The following is a 21,936-nucleotide window of genomic DNA, read 5'->3' as shown; positions in this document are numbered from 1 at the left end:
TAATACTCGTGATGAGAAACTGTTTTGAAAGACAATAAAAACCCTGAACGTCAGCTAGGTAACACTTTTTCCATTTATGTTCTCAAAGAGAAGACACTTGACAAACGAACTGACAAACCCTAAATACTCTTGTTTCAATCCCGACTTCGCAGACCAATTTGTTTACCTATAATTATACCGTAATCTCTATAGTTATAGCACAAAAAAGGAAATGGTGCTTGATGTAAAAGAATTATGGATCTGGAATGGTGTTTCAATTAGGGTGGTTCTTACCAAAAGAGCGAATTTGGAACAGTTCAATAGGCCTGGCTTAACAAAGCTCAAACTCAAGCTCGAAAAACTGGCCTCTCAGTCTCAAGATTTACATAGCTGTGGTCCGACTTATACCTAGTATAGTATAATTATATAAGGCTGATAAGCACAGTATTAAGCAATGACATGCATTCCTTCTGCATGTTTACTGCTTTAAAAAACTTCTTGAGGCTATGGAAGCATGCATGCACTGCTATGTACGTTCTAATTATTATTTAGCTTAAGCACCACAAAAACATTGCGAAATGGTAGAACAGAAAAAAATTGAAAAAATGAAAAAATCCACAGTTGGTGCTTGTATTAGGGTGGTTCTATAATTAGAACGATTACGGTAGACCCTTCTGATTGTCCAGAAGATTTATTTTGTACAGAAGAGGAAGTATTATATTTGATAATTATATACCATTAAAACTAATTAATGTTCTTTACACCGTTATTTGTTCTTTATAGGATGTATACTTTATACCTCTGCTAGCTAACATATGTACTAGATGCTATTATTCAGATGGTATGCACAAAAATGGAATGGGATTAATGTACAGTCAATCACAGGGATCGACCGGCAGCAGACGATACGAATGCAACCAAGAATCTGAAGCAAAGCCAATACTTGAAGGTATCCATAAGTACATGGACTTCGCTCGATTACTATTACGATACGAAGACCATCTTATGTCTGAAATCAAATGTATAAATTATATGCTCTCAATGCCCACTGTTGCCACAAAGAACAAGATATTTCCAGCCATGCTATATACCGTAATCGTTCTAATTATAGAACCAGTAAAAAATAATTATTTTTCTAGAAACAATGTACGAAAAACATTGAAACGTTCCCTGCATGTTACCAGCCCCAGGTGTGCAGGTGTGCTAATAAAGCTACAGAGCAACATGCATAATTATTATTATTGAGTGCATGGTTATACAGTAGCAAATAGAAAATAGTTCATATTAGCTAGTGGAAACCGTTATTAATAATACAAGCACACTCAATGATTGTTTTCATAATTATATTGTAGAATCTATACAATACTATACGATTATGATGCACTATAATTGTAACTATAAGCAATCATAATAATTCTAATTCTAACAGACTGATTCATGTATGTCCAATGTTCAGTATACTGGCGGCCCTAGCGCATAAGTAACGATAAATCACTCACTAGTTTGAAAATAGTTTGCGGATGAATGTAACAGCCCCATTTAGAGTTGAAACAGTGGGGTGAAAGTCTTGTAGCTTGAGCAGAAGTGACCCAGCATCGACTACCAGTCCCTCCTCATACAGCTGCTGTGCTACCCTCTTCACACGCAGTGAGGGACAATCCAGACTCAATTTCTTTGGTAGCTCTGATTCAGAGCATTGGAAATACCTCGCAAAAAGGTGCATGTTTAGATTCTCGACTGTCATCGATTTTTGTAGATATTCACATAATTGGAGGTATAAAGAGTTATGGAATGTCTTGATAACTGCCACACTGCCAGTAATGACTATGAGCTCCAAGAGATTGAGATCTTCTGGAAATGAGATCTGTCATGAAAATGAATAAACAAATTTAAGATATAAATCTAGGTCAAGGTAACCCCGTATATATTGACTACTGTATAGCGGGTTATTTTCGTATGCATGGGGCAAATTTCATAGTTTTTGTAGCATAATTAATGAAAATGAGATCTGTCATGAAAATGAATAAACAAATTTAAGATATAAATCTAGGTCAAGGTAACCCCGTATATATTGACTACTGTATAGCGGGTTATTTTTGTATGCATGGGGCAAATTTCATAGTTTTTGTAGCATATTATTAATTAATGAAAACTGCAAAATTATTAATCACAATAGTTCTACTTCACCAATCTGAAATTTAGAATACGACAGACTAATTCCACCAACAATTAAACATTTATACCCGCTACAATAATGAAAGCACCGCAGGTGCTGATGCCTCGGTGGAGGTACCAAAGCTATACATAACATAAAGCTAATAATAGAGTTTCTACACACACATCATGAATTTTGCTGCATGCAGGCAGAATCACAGGGAAACTCAAAGAATGGGTAATGATCGACAATCATTGTTATTAAAAATGATCGATGCCAAAAGTTCAAGTCTAAAATGAATCGGGCTGCACCAGCAGAGCCTTGCAGCTACCAATAGCTAGCGTCCTAGTGCAACGCTAAAAACTACGTAGGTAGAGTATAGCAACTCTCCATGGACAAGTTTTCCTATATACGCACTCTTCTGAAAAGGCTGCAATGGCATTCCAAGTAAGCAAAACTAGGCATAACTCGAGAACGAATCATTATTTTGCAAATCCATGAATTAAAATAGCAATCTACACACACACACACACACTACCGTATACCTCGCTTGCGCATGCGCACCGAGGCATAATTATATATGGTATAAGAATTGAGAATTGTTACTTACATCGACCATTGACCGTATGGTTGACTTAATATTATCTTGACTGGAACTGACAAAAATCAACTTCAGTGCTTCAGATGAACTGGATTTGGATATCAACTCCACCAATCTCTCATCAACCTGAGCGGTGTAGTATAATGCCAGCAGGCAGATACATGCATGCAGATATACATATACCGTATATAGCAGGTTATTTTCGTATGGTGGAAACTTTCATATATTTCGTATTGTAGAGCATCATACGAAAATTAAAACTGTGGAATTCCCCAATACGTTCAACATAACTGTATAATAAATTGGGTAGTTCATACGAAATTTTGCACCAAAGAAAATTATACTCGCTATATACGGATAACCGATTAATTTTAATAACTGATATTGCATGCAAAGGAAACACGTACTTTAGATGATGAAAAAATGCACTATAATAGCTATTGGCCTATTACCTAAAACGTACCTGAGGTGGAATGTTTCTCAACCCCGCTCTTATGACGGGCACAATGCTGACAGCTGCAGACATCTCAGCAGCTGCTGTGAGTAGGCCGATCCACGACTGAGTTGGTACTGAGCTGTAAAGCATGTAGTCAGTATAATTATATGTGAGTACATCGTTGTATAATTATTTTCGTTTGGTGGAAATTTTCGTATTGAAGAGCATCATACGAAAATTAAAACTACGAAATTATTCTACAGCAATAGATTCAACGTCACTATCCTGAGCTGCACGAATATTTAAAATACGAAATATTTAGTTCATAAAACTAGAGCACTGAAATGTTAACCCTCGGCTGTTTACATAAATACAATAAAGCAGTTTATGAAGCATGGAAGCTGGCCAAGTAGCAAGTAACATGAGCAATGCAATTCTATAGACTATAAGAGGCATGCTGAAAGTTTGGAGAACCGAGCTTTAGTATGAGACATGCACTGTGGGGGACTTTAGGATCACAGCAAAAAAGCCTATAGTACCTAGAGTGTTAGAAATATGGCTCCTGCTGGTATATATAGGGCTAGGGGCATGCAAAGAAGCAACAATCGTAACTTCTAACTTTCTACTTTAGTGATCCTTTTCCATTGTTCCTGGTACAGGATCACTTCATTTGTAAATATGTACCGATGCCTATAGAGCTAGAGGCCAACGTGCAAGTTCAATTTTGCTCGCTTTTATTCGACAATGAGGCTCTAACATCGAAAGCTGCCACTATTAAAACTAATAACTTGTCGTGCATGTGGGGACTATCTACGCTGTAAACGCAGTCAGCCAGGTGAGCAGACTCTGATGTCATAAACAGACAAACAAACCACCAACCAACGGACTACTATACCCGCTGGCCGTGGCACAGCCTCGGGTAAAAATGTATACCAACGAAAATTATCCGCTATACAGTAGTCAATTGCATGCATGGATTGTGCAAGTCACATGCGGACAAAGCAGTAGTGATTAGCTTACACACACACACACAGGTACAGTAAGACGCAAATGTCTAACGATCGATGCTCAATAATATTATTACAGCTCGTCAATCGTACATGCATGCATGTGAGTGAATGCTAACAATACATGACTATTTCTTGGGAGTAGAATTTGTAATGTACATGTACCTTGAGTTTGCCCATGCTTCCAATAGAGAGAACAGTTTTGTTACTTTATCCACGCTCCTGGCCTCTTTTAGAAGCTGGGAGAAGAAATTGTCTCGAGACTCATCTGTTGATAGGTTTTCAATCGTCACCTACAAAAGACAATAATTGATTGCATTACACATGTATGGCATGCAATTGTCAATTACAACTACAGCATATGTACTGCATAATTACTGATAACAGTATACGCTTAATCGCTGAGTATTGTAATTCGGGAATAGCTGCATCAGGTGTCATTACAATAGTAAAATGTAAAAAAACTATGGATTCTGACCTCTGAACTGAAATCGGTAGAGAGTATAGACTGTGTTTGGTAGAGTAGGAGCAGACCAACATCTTCATCAGACAGGTAGAGATACTGTATGTATAGTATGATCATTTAGTATAACGGTATAATGCAGTTTGTCAATAATGAATGTATAGTGAGCCAGCATCCAAAGAATAACTCTCATAATTATGGCCCTCACTAGATCTACCTCATTTCTGTACTGTGCAATACGCTAATTGGTGTTACCTTTTCTATCAATTGCAGCACTGTTCTTCGTGTGTGGGCGCTGAAAGAGCTGTTGCTACAGAATGGCTGCAACACTTCCAGTAACTGCTTGCTACTGACCAGAGTACCACTGTAAAGTAAGAAAGGAAAGTGAACACAAGTTTACGAGACAGGGCATATCCAAGAATAAATTTGCTGTCAACAATACAATCTGTGAAGGGTCAGAATCAGCATGCATATGTATACATACGTACCTTTTCAAAACAATAACGAGTGAGGTAATTTTATGCTGCTATTTTATTAGGGAGGTATGTACAATACAGAGCAGGCTGAAACCACACCTTTTACTCTCGTGTTTGGAAACTGAGGCCATGATCTTCTCAAGTTTTTCAATATGAGCAGTGCCAGTGCTGTCCCTACAGTATGGGAAGTGTATAGGACTATACACGCAGTGTATATAAACGTACAATAAAAATACCAAGTGGCAGGGTTTCATCTAGGATTAAAAGTTTGGGGGGAAATTTTTGGTAGTGATTTGCTGACCACACCCCCTACCCCTATTACATGCTAGTGCATCACAATAGATTTAGTTACATATTGCACATCATAGACAGCTAGTACTAATGTGATGATGCCATTATTCACTTTGGGGGGAAAGTTCATCCCTGCCCCCCAACTAGATGAAAGGTGGAATTGCGGTAAAAGTTTAAACCTTAATCTATACAATTACAATTAGGCGCCACAAACAGACAACTATACAATAGTCATACATAATTATGTATAGCAAATAACATTAACAAAGGCAGCTACGTGTTTGCTCAAAATCTATTTGAATAGCCAGATAACTTTAGACGACAATCATAACGTGCGACCGTGTTTTTACTTGCAAACCAATAGGAAATGTTGCTTACCTATGTGGTTCGTCATGTGACAGCTCCTGCACACACCCCTCCAGTGCCTCTCGTATCAGATCAGCCACAGAGAGCTTGTTGGATGAGACCGAGTGAGTGAGAGAGAGGACTGTCTGCATCAGCTCAATGGGAAACGAGTCTGTCAGCATCTTTAGAGACAATAGGTGGACCTGTTAAAAAGGGTGAAAACATGGAAGCTACAATTAGTTTGCAGGGACAATATACCGAGCGTGATAAGCTAGGTTAATGAAGTGTGTATTAATTTACGTAGTTTACAATCTGCAACTCAAAGTGCATGAATCACAAACTATATATATACCTGGACAATGAGTGATAAATATACGTGTACTATCATGACCTATACCTTGTTTGGGTCTGACATTGAGAAGTCCAGTTCAGTGAAATATTCTTCCCACTTTTCCTGTTTGGAGAGAAAACGGTAAGCACATGTGATAAATTTATAGCATTATGTTACACACACCTCATCAATTGAAAAAGTTGTAGCGATATCCTCAAACTCGGTACTGGTGAGGACTTTCAGATGTTTGCAGCCAATTTCTAGCTCAGCTTTGAGCTCTTGAAATCCGGTGTCCATTGGCTCTTGCTTCAATCTTGTCTGACAGATCCTTTGAGATCTTTTCACCAGCTCCAAGCGAGTGCTCAAACCAATCTGTCACAAAACAGTGCATTAATGCAGAGACCATGCACAGACACATGACTTGTGGCAATTAAAAAGAACAAACCTTCAGTGACTGGTCTGAGAAGATGATGTTTTTCACAAATTGCCTTATTTCAGCGACACCTAGTTTCAAGAGAAATTCTTGACACGCCTCATATCGATGCACCCATTTAGGCTATAGCAGGAGAAAGACAGTATTGAGTTAATCTCTCATACCAACTGGCAGAAATTCAGTATGATCACTAGCTACTAGCTACTAGAGGGTCACACTCAGTTTGGACAAGAAGAAAATTGTTAAAGTTTTTACAAGTTAAAAAAAAGGCCGACACTAATAATTTTATAATTTTGAAAGCTCTCCAAGAGAGCTATACTCACTGATGAATTGGGATCAGTTTCTTGTTGTCGTTTGTCTCCTTTCCAGAAAAGGATCTCTGTGTACGCCCTAAACACCATGTCAGCATTCATATACCCACCATCCTGCAACGAGATTAGCAGTCAATAAATTCAACAATACTTATTGAGTGTATATACTTTTGGTGACTGCAAAAGCACGATTTTACTCCAAGACATTTTTGGTCATAGCCTAAGGGGCAGGTGGGTACGAGCTGACTGCAAAGTATTTGTTGTGAAAAAAACGTACTTTAATTGGTATTTTGTCGGCCAATTTTGCAACTACATGTACATTGTTATCAGTCAGAGCAGAGCTGAGGGTGGTCAGAGGATTCACCTCTCCAGACATCAACGCCTTGTAGTTAATACCTATTGGATTTGTAGAGGGAGGGTATACATGAGCCAAGGTTGATACAATATAAAGAGCCAGCATGTCCAATAATTGCATACCAGAAACATTGGCTTTTAACTTCTTCAGTAGTCTAATGTGAGTAGCCACAGGAATGTTTGTCTGCAAGGAGAAAATTAATGAGCCGACCTATACCGTATAGTGCGAAATTTTCGAGGGGCTTAATTTTCCCGCAAACATTGTGCAACAAAATGCTTTTAGAGGCCAATCCACGAAATATAAGTGCCTCGAGAATTTCGCACTCTACGGTAATTTTCGTCCCATAACGAAATAGTTACATGTGTAAAGTATAGCCTGATAATTGACAGACTCATGTAACTGAAACCGTCAACCCTAATTTCTTGTTTTGCGTAATACCTATATTGCAATGAGTGGTATATACATTATGCATACCTCTATTGTGGCACCCTTATCCAGACACTGTTGCAGAGCAGTGTAAAATGACAACATTGCAGTCAGATTAGTACCACGCAGTTTCTCATATGTACTATCGTTCAGTCTGCAACATGTCTGTAAAATTGAAAACAAAAATAGTCATTGCTTAATGACAAAAAGAACCAGTATAATATCTGAGATATGGCACGAACATGAGTTATGGGAATTGTATGAGATTCTTCAACACACAGGACTTAGCAATAGGCTACAACGCAAAATAATTCAATGCCATAATTATACACGTATAGCCTGACCTGCTGAGGATTGCATAAAAGAACGTTCATGACGTTATTGTCCTTGATTCTACGAGGAACTTCATGGGACTCCAATCTGCACAATAATTCATAGTCTTTGTACATAATATAGTATAAAAACGTGTTGGCAATATTAAGCAGCATTGTGCTAATGCCTCTCGCCATGTTTTGCTTTCGCTCTATAGTGTTATAGAAGAGGTCATTAGTTTCCTTTGTATAATGTTATGATAAAAAAGGGGTAGATCTGCAATAAGGTCAGAGTTCACAAGGGCTGCTTCTGGCAATGTACATGCATGCAGCAATGCAGCTTTTTCCGACTCTTGTAGCTAACAAACAGCTAGCGCTTTAGTGCAAGACTAACTCATACGTAAGTTGAATAGAAGTTTGTGCGAACAGATGCATGATGCTATAAAAGATTCTGACCTTTACTGCATGCAAGTGAGCCATAACTCAAGAACGAAGCTTTAGTTTGTAAATCCATGATCTAAAATCCGAAACGTGGCTAGAAGCCTATAGAAACTGTTAGTTTTAGTAGTATTGCAACCGTTGAGCAGTTTCAGCTGGAATACACAGACACACACACAGAGTCAGCTGTGCGGCTATACACCTCGAGGCATAATAAAGCAGTCCTTATTAATAAGCCTTTTGAGAATAGGAACATTTGCATGCTGGTACAATCATACTGTACATTCATGCACGACTCACGAGGATGTTGTTAGGAGTGTTTCCAGTAGCTCCATGTACACCTCCCAATCAGGAATGTGGTGCCGTTTGGCCAACTTGCAAGCAATTGTGAATCCCTTCTTACTCAGTGTTCTGTAACAACACAACGAGAGAGGACAAACACCAGTAAGGTTATAACTCCAACTTAGAGACTCTATTATAATTTGGCGAATGACGCAATTGAACTACCCGATTTCATTTTACAATCATGTTGCATGTATGGCATTATTGTATCTCATCCGTTAGACTGGGACACCTAAAACATATAATAGTAAGTTTGGCACCCTTATACATTGATTCGCCAAATTAATTCGGTGTCGGCGCCAAAAATAACGTTATTTACCCGATATATATGGTTTATAGAGCAGGTCTCCAATTTTTACAGTCCTGCTAACTGTATATGTACATGCAGTATAAGTACTTACTTATACTGCATGTACATAATTATACAGTTAGTATAGCGAACGCGTACCTTGCAAGCATAAGAACAATGTTGTGCCTGTATTCCGAGTCACTCTCAAACTGATCCGTATCAATACCTGCAGTGATAGACAATACCATGCACCAGTCACAGATAGATCACAAACTAAGATATACATGTATGTATAGTCAAAGCTAGGGCATCTACGTATTATATAGACCTGTAGCAATGAACTAACCTAACCCGAGACCAAGCAGTTCCTCTGCTTCTTTGAGATCGTTAACTTTCTCTTGGTATTTATGCAGTAGTTCTAGCAGTGGTTTTAACGTCTCAGGCCAGGTTGTTGAGTCACATGACATCACTTGGCATATCACATGATTCATTACCTCAGCGGGAGAGTGCGTGTAAGGATTTTGCTGAGACAGAATTTCTGAAGAGACAGTTTTGATGACAGTAAGAAAACAGCAGGAGAAGCAACGTATACACAGCGATATACAAGTGCATGGGTATATACCATATACATTGTACCTTCAGGTCGAAATGATGGCAGAAATTGGACATAGATTTGCAGGGACAGATAGAAAAGTGCCAGCTCAAAAGAACGTTTTGACTTCGGAAAAGTTGAGAGCAACTTGTCAGCAGAATCCGCCTGTAAACATATAATTATATGCATAATTGAACTCTTAGTACCGTAATCGTTCTAATTATAGCACCAACAAAATCTGGAAATGGTGCTTATTTGGAGATGTAAAAGAATTATGGATCTAGAATGGTTCTTCAATTACAATGGTTCTTACCAAAAGAAAAAAATTTGGAAAAGTTGAATAAGGCGTACCACAAAAAACATGAGAAATGATTCTTATTTAGAACAGAAAAAAATTTAATTCCACAGTTGGTGCTTGTATTAGGATGGTTCTATAATTAGAACGACTACGGTATAGTTACAATCACATGAGATTTCACTACACATGTATCTTGTGAATGGTATAGTTTCCCTTAACATACCTCAGGCAAGGCGAACAAATATCCCAGCATTAGAGGAGTGTCCACACAGCTGCATTCCTCAGCCAGATCCAACAGAGCTATTGAAAACGTACGATAATACTAAAATTAATGGTAACTCTCAACATTAAAATATCAAGCCACAAGACTTGAACACACTATATATTGCCACCCACCTTTAGTACAATCCATCTTCTTGTCTTTTTTTGCTGCCATGGCGTTTGCCACTTGTACAGCGTAGAGTAGCGCCTGGTTAACAGCTAGTTTAACTCCCACATCTCCAGGCATGCCCCAATCCCCATAGTAATGTGCTGCATCAGCTCCACCATCACCATCGGTATCATTTGATGGGGTTGAGACTCGGGTTGAATAGAACGGGTGGGATGTGATTTTAATGTCTTGTTTAGGAGAGGAAGTTGCTGACTCAGCGATCTTACTAAGCTCTGCAATAATACTGATGAAGCCTTCAGAGGATTTTTCAGCCAAAGGCTTGTTGGGTGGCTCAGGAGATTGCCTGGATAAGTTGTAATCCAGCTTTAATTATTGTGAAAATTACAGTTTGAAGGGTCATGAAGGCATATCTCATGCATCACGTCTATTGACACGGCAGCAGCATTAAATACACCAAGCACGTACATTTGTGACAGAAGTACAAGCAGTTCCAAATACACAATCAGTCAGGAGATACGTACCTAGTCTTGATGAGTTGCTGCATGGCCCCAGCACTTTTGACAATGCTTTGCATTCCTTTATCCATGAGTCCCTTGACAACTGTCGTAGCACCACTTGTATCAGCAAGACCCGACAACTTGCCACGCCCTCTAGTGGAGATGACGCTCGTTTTCTCAACACATCCACTAAAAAGGCTCTGAAATAGAGTCCAGAAACGGGAATTGTTTCACAATAACATATAGCTATAATTTTATATTTAACAAATGAAAACAACAGACAGTAACTCAATCGACATTTGAGTGTATTCGTAGAGTTTATATCATACAGTGAAAATAGATGATGTCACACAGAGACTGCACGTACACATGTAACATACCTGGACTTGCAAGTTTTGTCTCAGAGAGATGGTGCACTCTATCTCTTCAGGGGGGCAGAAGGTGAGGCAGAAGTTCATTAATGTCATCTTGGTGGCCAAGCTCAATGAATCACTATCAATAGCTACCTTCCTGCAAGGTAAGTGTACAATTGGAATTTAAAATTAAATTTACATATACCCGGACTGGTACAATTACCTGCAAATTTCCCAAGCCGGGGCAAACTTCATTTCAACTAATCGCTGGCAAAGATTTTCAGCGAGTTTCATATCATGCTTCTGCAAAATGTGCCAGTTGGTGTACCATATCACTATACTGTAACAGTATTATTATATGCATCCTGGTGAAATCGTTAAGGCATGCAAAGACACAATCAACACGGATAAAACACACCTACTGCAACAAATCAAAATAGCACAAATAATTATTGTAGTGTACAACTGTCACCTGCAAAGCTGACAGGATAATCAGGATGAGTGAGTGTCCCTCGGAGGGTATTAGTGTTCTTTCTGTGAGGCTCTTGTCCTCTGCAGAGCCATTTTCCCCGGCACCCTCCAGCAAACGAGACAGTCGAGTTATCTGGAGGGGAAAACGCATAATTATGATATCTAAAGCACCGCGGGTGCTGATGCCTCGATGGAGCTGTCAAAGCTACATAACGTAAAGCTACTAGCTATTATAGTATATACAAACATCATGGTAAATATTTTAAATTGCTCATGCAGAATCACAGAAAAACTCAAGGAGTGGGTAATGGTAGACCATGATTGTTGTTAAAAACGATCGAGTCTAAAATGAATGGCCGCATCAGCAGAGCCTTGCAGCTCTCTTCTCACTCTTGCAGCTACCAATATCTAGCGTTCTAGTGCAGACGTGTTGTTCATTTAAGTACGTGTTTAGTAATTTACATCTGCTATAGCTAGTGCATGTTTTTGTCACAACATGATGTATGAGTAGCAACACTCCATGGACAAGTTTTGCTACGCACTCTTCTGAAAAGGCTGCAATGGCTTTCCAAGTAAGCAAAAGTAGGCATCACTCGAGAACGAAGCATTATTTTGCAAATCCACGAACGAAAACGTTATACTAGAAGCCTATAGAAACTCTTACTTACAGTTCAATCCTTGAGCAGCTGTAGCACAGACACACACACAAACTACCGTATATCTCGCTTGCGCATGCGCACTGAGGCATAATAATGATAAGAAATCATAACTGCCAGGGATTCATCTAGTCTGGGGGGGGAAGCTTCCCCCCAAAAGAGAGGGGAAAATAGGAGGAGAGAGAGAAGGAGAGAGAGGGAGAGGGAGACCCAACATTATCTAGATACGGTCTTTTGCTATATTAAGATCCTAGTGGGTCAAGAAGTGCCTATACATGCATGTATGAAACAATGTACTTACTTTTTCGTAGTCTCTGTATGCAGTGGGTGAAGAGTCTAAAACATTTCTCACTATGTCCAACTTGTTCTCAGTAAGTCGAACCTGTAGATAAGCATGTTTAAAACAAAAAGTTGAACCTAACAACTGCTGTGCACATGCATGTACATTCAATGGGTGTAGCTTAGATTCTCGATTGTATCCAGAACCTATACATACTTTCTAACTAACTAAAGTGTTCCCGATGCTCTAACAAAACATTTTTATCTGTTAATACACTCAACGAATGAGGCTAAAAATCACCTGAAGAGGAAGGATATTCACACCAAAGTCATCCAGGAGACCCATGGAGGCAATAAGGTTCCACTCAGTCTGTACTGCTGCTGTTGGACTGGAGAACAGATCAAGGCAGCACCTGGAGATTGAATAGAGCTACATATTAGAAAACGCCCTTGCACAATCACCAACACAATTGCGAGTATTCTAGAAGCATGGCATGCGGACTGAATAGCCATACACACCGGCTCGTCTTAAGTTTACATGGTAATGCACGGTTTGGTAAGATAATTAAGAACAGTCATATACATGTGCACCTACCAAACACACTACATAGGATAGCCAGGTATATACGAACCTTGCAAGATCCATATCTTCATCCATAAGTGAGGCTGCTGAGTTGAAGTATTCCCTGGTTGCATTTAGTACCAGCTCACACGACACCTCATACGAAAGGCGGTAGTTGAACGATGAGGCAGGAAGACGCTGTGTGGGGGGTGGTCTACGATGGGACCCCCTGGAGAGGGTTAGCAATTGACTGGCCAAGCTGATATTGGTCTTTTGTCCCGAGCAGAGTAAGCTCTCCGCAAAAACCTTTACACAGAAATATAAAAAAACGTAGTAAAAGTATAGCTACTTGTATTTGAGGGACTATAATAATTGATCCTAGCTTGCATGTCCCAGGCCTTAATTCGAGTCTAAGCCTCACCCATGCATACATAATTGTATAGTATTATACGTACGTACCTTGTAGCAGGTACTAATTTCCACACAGGTGAACACTTGTGATCTCAAAGAAAGAAGGTTTTGGAGCAACTTCCTCCACTCGGACTCACTCAATGGAGGGTGCCTATATACACACATGGACGAACATAAATAATAAAAGTGCTACCGTATATTGGGAAAATTTTAGCGGGAGGGAGGGGTGCAAACTGTTCAAGGTTTTCGTGGTCGAAACCCTGAGCACAACCCTGAGCACAAATATTATACCAGCAGAGCGATCATTGACCATATTTACCTAAAGTGCATCCAGCCACGAAATTATAACCCACGAACTGACTAAATATTGTTAACAATAAAATTAATGTTTTGACCGAAGAGAAATTACTAGCTATACGTATCTAAGGAAGTAATAGCCTCGTTCCCAGGCCGATTTGTCTCTAAAATAACACTAGGTCGCCTCCTCGGCCTGGTATAGATTGCATCTGAGCGTATATCTGGGCATGGTCTGGTCGGGCTGCATTTGCTCCACCTCGCTCAGGTATTCGCTCAAAACGAGAGAAACGAGCGAATACCTGCATGAGCAAGGTGGAGCAAATAGAAGTGTACGTAAACATAATTATACTTACTTAATGCCAACAAGACAAATACACCCGGTTTGTATTCCAATACCTCCTGTTAGCAACTCTTGTCAACTTGATCATCAACTGTTGCACTTCAACAGGATCGTTCTGTGGCAGTAATGCACATTAAAGAATCTCTGACACCATACATACCATACACTATATAGAATACCATTAAATTTTTGTCATATAGCGCGAAGTTTTCAAGGAGCTTAATTTTCGCGGGTTAGCAATCCTACATGAAAATTTATTCCACGAAAAAATTGTTTTTTACTTAGAAGTATTGATCTGCCATGGCTTCTGGTAAGCAGTCAACCCACGAACGAAATGATTTTAGAGGCCATTCCACGATAAGTGCCTCGTGCTATACGGTTTACAACTCAACGCAAATCAACTGCATGTGCATACTAGATCTGTTACCTGAATATCTTTAACATAGTGCACTGGTTTATGTACTCCATACTCTTGCAAAGTGTCCAGGGCTCTGCATAACAGGAAAATCGGACCTCAATACATGCAAGAATGTTCATGACAGTTGTGCTAAAAAAGAGCTATGTAGCACTTTACGATACTAACGTACATTAAGTGAACCCTCAAAAGGTCAACTTGAGCACCAAGGTCGGAGAGATCGCTGCAAAAAAGAAACTTTAGTTAGCAAACAACAGAAACAACAATTTCCTCATGATATGGTCACCTAGATATGCTATACATGTACTCACCCTGAGGCAGGTCCGGTGATTGGCAGACATTCCACAATACCATCTGCCATTGACAACTGATCACCTCTGTAGAAATGTATATAATTTATGTTGGACTTTTAATTGCATCACAAAAGTCATGCATTATACACAAGAGCATCGCAAATGAAAAATGGGGTGGCAGCATGTACATGTAGATATACAAGTCATACAATTATAACAAACACAGTACTAAATACGATCATTACCTTTCACAGGCGTACACTACCCTCAGTGCAAGAGTCACGGTCTGTTTGACTGATTTGAACACACTCTCTTGAGCACCCTGTATACACAGTGACATTAAATATATACAATCACAGGCATAATTATACGCTCAATAAGGTAAGCACAGCTAGACCACCAGTCTACAACAATCAATCTTACCTGTCCTGGTGACTGTTGAAACAGCAGCAAGCAAGGCTCAAGGTCATTCTGAGAGAAAAGAAAACCATTAAAGGGAGGGTGACACGAAAAAATCAACTTTTTTATTTTTGCATAAATGTGTTCTGTTTGGGACCCAGATGCATGTTATAAAGATTGAAATATTTTAATTAATTATTGATGAAGTTACAGAAGGTTTAGTGAGGCAGATTTAGCATCCTGTCTAATGGACTTCCTGTTGTGGTTGAATGTGGGCGCGGCTACTACGTGATGTCATAGAAGGAATACATGCAAAACTGAATGCAACTCAACTGTAGCTACTATGGTCAACAGATGTGTAGCTGCTGGGTGCTCAAACACTCCTAGTGAAAAAGTAAGCTTGTTTAAGTTTCCCAAGGATGCTGGATTAAGAAAAAAGTGGGAAAAGCAAGTTCAACGAACAAGAGCTCAATGGAAGGCCACTGATCACTCCTTCGTTTGTAGTGAACATTTTACTGATGACAGCTTTGAAATTGACTCAGCTCTTGCTTCTCAATTTGGCCTGAAGAAAAGAAGGCGGCTGAAACCTGAAAGTGTCCCAACAATATTTCATCGATCACCCCAAACAGATCACGAAATTGGTCATAAGAGAAGAGCAGAAGGGAGTGGCATCGGAAGAAGAGGAGTTGTAGAGAAAAGGCAACGGCATGAGGTAAAGGTGCTGTTAATCCTTGCATTTTGTAAGCTTAACCAGTACAGATTGTCAATCAAATTATTGCTGGACCCTCACACCTTCCAACTGTCAGTGAGGCTTCTGCTGAAGTCGAATCAGATGATGAACCTAGTCCTAAATACAACCATGTATCAGTGCAAGCCTGTGTTCAAGTTAGCCAAAGAAATGTGCGTACTCAAGTATTGCCAAAAACAAGCACCAAAGGTAAGAGATTCTATGGCCAATAACAATTATACAGTGAAGTGTTTCTATTACTCTAGAAATACAAGTCAAGGTCACACCACTATTTCAAGATGCTGAAGTGCAATGTAATCTCACACAAGTAAATCCCCAAACAGCAGAAGCGGGTGTACAATGTGTTCTCGATGTGCCCTTGTTTGAATCTACTCCAAGGAGATGTCCTACATCTGATTCTGAGTGTTCTATTGACATGAGTACATCAACAGGAACATATCAAGAATCGTAAGTAGAGTTGTATGATTATACTTGTGTTTGTATGTACCTGGTATGTAGTTCTGATGAGACGACTGATGGGACGATTGAGCCTTGTAATGACCAACACAGACCAAACGGAGATACTTTCTACATGGTATCGGAATCTTCCCTTTTGCTACTGTTTGTGTCCTGTTTCTATTGTGGAAAGAGTGCCGTCATTAAGAAGGTGGTTTTTGGTTCTTTCTTACGAATTGTTCAGACATGCAGACATTGCCGCAAGAAACGTGTATGGGATAGCCAGCCTTATGTGTGCAACATTCCCCTTGGAAATATACTTATGTCAGCTGCCATTCTCTACTCTGGAGCATTCCCATCTAAAGCTCTTCACATCTTCAAGATCCTAAATGTCGCTGCAATCACTAGAAGAACTTTTTTTCGCCATCAAAACAAATACCTTCAACCTGCAATTGATAACGTTTGGAAGCAAAATCAGAAGTCCCTATTGATGTCACTAAAAAAGAAAGGAAAACCGCTAGTGCTAGCTGGAGACGGACGATCAGATAGTCCTGGTCACACTGCACAGTATGGTTCTTATTCAGTCCTGAACAAGATAGTTGACTTCAAATTGGTTCAGGTACATGTATATGTATTTATATGTATTGATGACCTGCATGCACTACAGAGCAATGAAGTTGCTAGTAGCAACCACATGGAGAAAGAAGGTCTTATACGAGTGTTAGAATTTTTGAAGAAGAAAGGTATCAAAGTGGGGACGTTGGTCACAGATAGACATCAACAGATAGCTAAGTTCATAAGGGAGCAGAACCCTGACATCAAGCACTACTTTGACATATGGCATGTTGTGAAAGGTAAATAATTATGGTATAGTTAGATAAATGCTATAATTATATCATTACATATTATGCAGGGCTTCGTAAAAAGTTGAAAGCCTTAGCCAAAACAAAAGATTGTGAGCTTGTGGGCAAATGGGAACAAAGCATTACCAACCACATGTATTGGTGTGTTGCATCCACCCCCGATTGCAAAGGAGATGTAATGGTAGCCAAATGGTTATCATTAGATAACCAAGCACTCTGGACATGGACAACTCTTTCGAAAGTGTAGTCATCACAGGCTTGTTGGACGAAAAAGAAACAAAAAGTGGTTTAAAAGACGTAAGTGATACTGTAATAAATGTTTGGCAGTATACATATCTATTATAATTGTGGTACATGCTATATACAGACACTAAAGCCAGTGAAAAACTATCGCCTCTGCTGACAAATCCTAGAGTGTGTAAAGATGTAGCTAAACTTTCACCTATGTATCAAAAATCTTCACTCGAAGCGTTCCATAGTGTGGTCATACACTTTGCCCCTAAGTCAACCGCATTTTCGTACCAAGGAATGCACTGCAGGTTAGCCATACAATTGTTTACATGGTTTATCTTTGCCTAATTACCTATCTTATTATATATATACAGGTTGCAGGTAGCAGCACTACATTTTAATGAGAATGCCAATCGAAAGCAGGCTGTGACCAAAAGGGGCGAGGAGAGGTATGACATCGTGTTTCCCAAATATAAGAAGGGTGGCTACATAGTCCGAAAAGTTGTTGAAAATCCAACATATGGTGGGACACGTATATATGCCAGAATAATGATGTATATATGCATGTTCTTTTATAGGATACATCGATGAATTAGTGAAGGAAACATTGTCACTGTGTTCTGACAACGGTGGTGCATCATCCTCTACTGGATCTTCACTGATACCTACCAGCCTAAGTAGCGATTTTGTAAAACCAGAAAAATCGATTGCCATTGCTCAGCACCAAAGCAGATTCATCACCCCTGACCATTAAGTATATATTTGCTCACATTTTTCATGTACGTATGACAATTTATATTTATGTTGTTGAATTTGACACTTGTGGATACTTAAATCCAGCATAGTTAGCAGAAGGGAAACTTGTCCTGATTCGGTTTACAGCGCAGCTTGGTAGTACTACCCTCATTTTCCGACCAAGCCATCCCCAACACCAACCAGCAAGTTGCCGATAAGCAATGAAACGGTAACGCCTACATTGTACGAAGAAAATAATATTATTTCATGGCTTATAATTATATACACAGTAACACTTACTCATGGATGTGCTTCTCTTCAGGATCACCATAACGATATCTATAGTTAGAGTATGCTGTTTGAAGTACCCACACATCGAGGCACACCGGTGTGAATCCTTCATGGTCAGTTATGCAACTTATATCAGTATGATTTTCTTCCTTCTTCTCTACGACACTTTCCACTTCACAGCAACATACACACTCTCTTCCCGTTGGCATTATAACACAGTTTCCACACTGACACCTGAATAGATTACATGCTTGTTTATGTGCGTTTTTGTATGAAGCACATGCATACCAATCTCTGTTGAGGAGTCTCTCTTCACCTTCAGAGTCATCATCATCATCATCACTGTCTTCCGCTCCTCCTGGTTCTGTCTCTTCAGTGTCTAATGGTGTGTCACTCTCTTCAGGCTCAAATCTGTAGGGCTCAATTGTTTCTTGATTACTTCCATGTTCTGAAACTTCTGACACATCACTTTCAACAGAAGACACTGAACAAGAGAGGCTTAGAACACTAGAACTACCACTGTCATCACTGCTTGAACTCATAGTTGCTACACTACTGTTCCTTTTATGACATCACGTAGTAGCCGCGCCCACATTCAACCACAACAGGAAGTCCATTAGACAGGATGCTAAATCTGCCCCACTAAACCTTCTGTAACTTCATCAATAATTAATTAAAATATTTCAATCTTTATAACATGCATCTGGGTCCCAAACAGAACACATTTATGCAAAAATAAAAAGTTGATTTTTTCGTGTCACCCTCCCTTTAAAACATCAGTTTACACTATAATAGCGGAACGAGATCACCATACCTTTGCCAGCTGCACGAGAAAATCTGTTAGCAGCTGCTCCCCCACCCCAGGATGGAGAGATGAGAGACGAGAGAGAAATGGATTCACACACTCGGTGAATATTTTTACAAATTCAGGACCCGATGGCTGCAAGGAGAGATATAAAGTTACGTACAGTATGCATGGTTAACAACGAATCAATGCTCCCGCCCACATTGGACAATCATGGCATATTCATAGTACCCACTTGGCTGCCAAATTACCTCATTCAACATTAGAGTGAGAACCTCCAAGTTGCTCATAGCTTGTAGTCTAGTCAAGGTCAGTCGACTGTCAGCATTACACTGCACACAAAATAACCTTGATGTGTACCACTAGTATAGTTTGAGAACAAAAGAGTATTATTGGCATAATTATGGTCCCACCTTGTACACCAGGGTGTATAAGGTTTGAAGATGATGATGGAGGAGATCAAGATTCTGTAATGGTGAGGAGGTGCAACTTAATGGTTAGACTATACATGCTGAATGGGTATACCTAGTACATTGTACATGCTGTTAGAACTTGATAGTATAGAACATGATAAAACTTGCTAGAACAAGAATAAACTGTAGGGTTTTAAGTTATACACTTGTCAGGAATTCTTGTTTGTGATGCTTTTGTTAAATATATAGCAATTATCAACACACAAGTTTAGAGCTGTAGCTCTGAAGCTAAGCTCTGAAACGTTGCTTATTATCATGGTATGATGTAAACACAGAAAAATGACCTCTATTATAATTAGATATATGCACAGAATTGGCATACATATGCACACACCTTAACTCCCTTCTCCATACCAAACTCAATCAACTGTAGAGCACAATCCACCTAACAAGAAAAGGTAAGTATTAGCTTAATAACCTCACAAACAGAAAACAGAAGCAAGCCACAAAATGTAGCCTAATACACAATTACAGTTGAGCCTCATGCAATTATCCGAATACTGATGCCCCCATGCACCCTCATCCCAATGGCTAAAATATTCGGACACCAGATTGAGCCACACCCATCCATTAATTCAAGAGCCTCTGCATACAAAATCAAAAAACAATGTCCAAAGCTCTTATAGTCCTACACGTAATGCAGTACGTTATTTGCTATATAAAATTATGTTTAGTATAGACGTAACAAAGTAGCAATTAAGCTACATGGACTACTAGTAGTTGCTTCTATAGGATCAGCAACGCTATAGCTTTCCAACCATGTGGGCACTTTAATGCACATGTGTAAGTAATTGTTTGCTACATGAATATCATCCGAATAATTCTTCCAGAAAATCGAGGTTTCGGATGATCGGGATTCGGCTTGTTTTGTACCCAATTAATAATGTACACATGCAGTGTCTTAATTCATATCTAATTATTCCATACAAACACTGGAACAAACACGGAACATAATAATTGTAATCAGCATACTTGTCCAGAGATACTTAGGAATCAGTTTAATCTCTTCCTTGTATCTAGAGTCACTCACATGTAGGCCTGCACATATCTGCATACCAGATAAGAGACGAGAATCGCCGTCTGAGCCAAAACTTAGCACTACAATACTCCTTTTGTGACATTCTGTTATAATATGTTGCCACCAAGTCATTGTGGTAGGTGTCGTAAACAAGTTATCGCTACCAAAACATGCCAAGCAGAATGCAGGCACACCAAGTGCTAGAGGTTTAGCCATATACACGTAAGCGTACTTTACCATTTTGTGTTTGCTAAACATTTTTTCAATTGCTTCAAACGAAACAGCTAGAAATGAGTCAACTTCAGGTAGACCAGAATCATTAAGAGGTAGTACAAAACCAACGCACCTGTCAGTTTCATGGTCATATTCAATTCTTGAAATGACTCTTGTGGCATCTTCTCCTACAGATATCAATCTCGGTGCATTGTGAAGATCAATGTATTCAGCAAGTTCATCGAAACGAAATTGACCTTCATTGATAGTCTTGTATTCTGAGTGAACAATTCGCTGTACACTTCGCAGAGAAGGCATAACTTTGGAAAGGTTTTTCTGGAGGAAGTCATATGCTAAGGAACCCGCATATATAAACAGAGAAGTTGCAAACTTCTTCAATATTTCTGAGTGTCTCCTATACCATGTGGTAACCTAGATACATTCCTTTCAGCATTTGCCACAGTCTGTCGTAGAATGGGAGTACATGACTGCAGAGTAGATTGAGAGTCACTGGTATCATGTAGCTTCTTATTATCATTTGTCAATCTGTCAATCTCATCAATGACAAAGAAGAAATCAGTAATCGCTGTTTGATCATGGCTCACCTTGATTCAGTCACTCAGTACAGTCTTTGTATAGCGAATATAATTATAAAGTGATGCACAATAATGTAATAGAGATAGTGCATGCAGATAGTGCATGCACCTCGATGCAAGGTTCTTCATGGAGAAGGTTCATAGGTCAGATAAAGATTGAGATTTACCCAAGATTTAAAGAGATTTACCAAAGATTTAGGCGAAGGGTGTACAAGATTTAAAAGAGTGTCAGACCCCTCGGTAGATATGGGGATGGTCGATAACTTTCCCCTAGCTATACATGAC

General features: G+C 39.3%; 2 protein-coding genes and 1 pseudogene across 3 annotated transcripts; 1 reads left to right on the top strand and 2 right to left on the bottom strand.

The window, feature by feature from the left end:
* The window catches only part of LOC135338967 (protein EFR3 homolog B-like), a 90,304-nt pseudogene that overhangs the window by 68,041 nt on the left and 327 nt on the right, over positions 1-21,936 (bottom strand).
* Positions 1,306-21,110, bottom strand: LOC135338770 (NBAS subunit of NRZ tethering complex-like). 2 transcript variants are annotated; one of them, XM_064534852.1, is made up of 41 exons: positions 20,855-21,110; positions 20,159-20,209; positions 19,765-19,818; positions 19,603-19,683; positions 19,361-19,486; positions 15,268-15,315; positions 15,090-15,166; positions 14,863-14,928; positions 14,724-14,774; positions 14,564-14,627; positions 14,193-14,251; positions 13,548-13,650; positions 13,159-13,394; positions 12,828-12,939; positions 12,549-12,629; positions 11,593-11,724; positions 11,344-11,423; positions 11,148-11,277; positions 10,792-10,967; positions 10,276-10,613; positions 10,103-10,179; positions 9,626-9,746; positions 9,336-9,527; positions 9,149-9,215; positions 8,659-8,769; positions 7,954-8,029; positions 7,658-7,774; positions 7,306-7,366; positions 7,106-7,224; positions 6,841-6,942; positions 6,530-6,640; positions 6,268-6,456; positions 6,151-6,207; positions 5,787-5,956; positions 5,217-5,291; positions 4,897-5,005; positions 4,657-4,740; positions 4,344-4,471; positions 3,199-3,310; positions 2,745-2,861; positions 1,306-1,843 (listed from the first exon to the last, which is right to left on the bottom strand). In XM_064534852.1, the coding sequence occupies exons 1-41, from the start codon at positions 21,098-21,100 to the stop codon at positions 1,478-1,480; spliced, it is 4,872 nt and encodes a 1,623-aa protein (XP_064390922.1). In that variant the 5' UTR covers positions 21,101-21,110; the 3' UTR covers positions 1,306-1,477. The 2 variants fall into 2 exon arrangements, with proteins under 2 accessions (XP_064390922.1, XP_064390924.1); XM_064534854.1 differs by lacking the exon at positions 20,855-21,110 and adding an exon at positions 20,797-20,801.
* On the top strand, positions 15,341-17,791 carry LOC135338779 (uncharacterized). Its single transcript, XM_064534866.1, has 7 exons — positions 15,341-15,955; positions 16,003-16,180; positions 16,237-16,438; positions 16,490-17,045; positions 17,094-17,280; positions 17,340-17,586; positions 17,657-17,791. Exons 1-6 carry the CDS (start codon positions 15,587-15,589, stop codon positions 17,534-17,536), a joined length of 1,689 nt encoding a protein of 562 aa, XP_064390936.1. The 5' UTR covers positions 15,341-15,586; the 3' UTR covers positions 17,537-17,586; positions 17,657-17,791.

Source organism: Halichondria panicea, chromosome 7 (assembly GCF_963675165.1).
Source record: "Halichondria panicea chromosome 7, odHalPani1.1, whole genome shotgun sequence".
NCBI lineage: Eukaryota > Metazoa > Porifera > Demospongiae > Suberitida > Halichondriidae > Halichondria > Halichondria panicea.
Note: the sequence above shows the minus strand (reverse complement) of the source record. Positions and strands in the feature narration are given on the sequence as shown.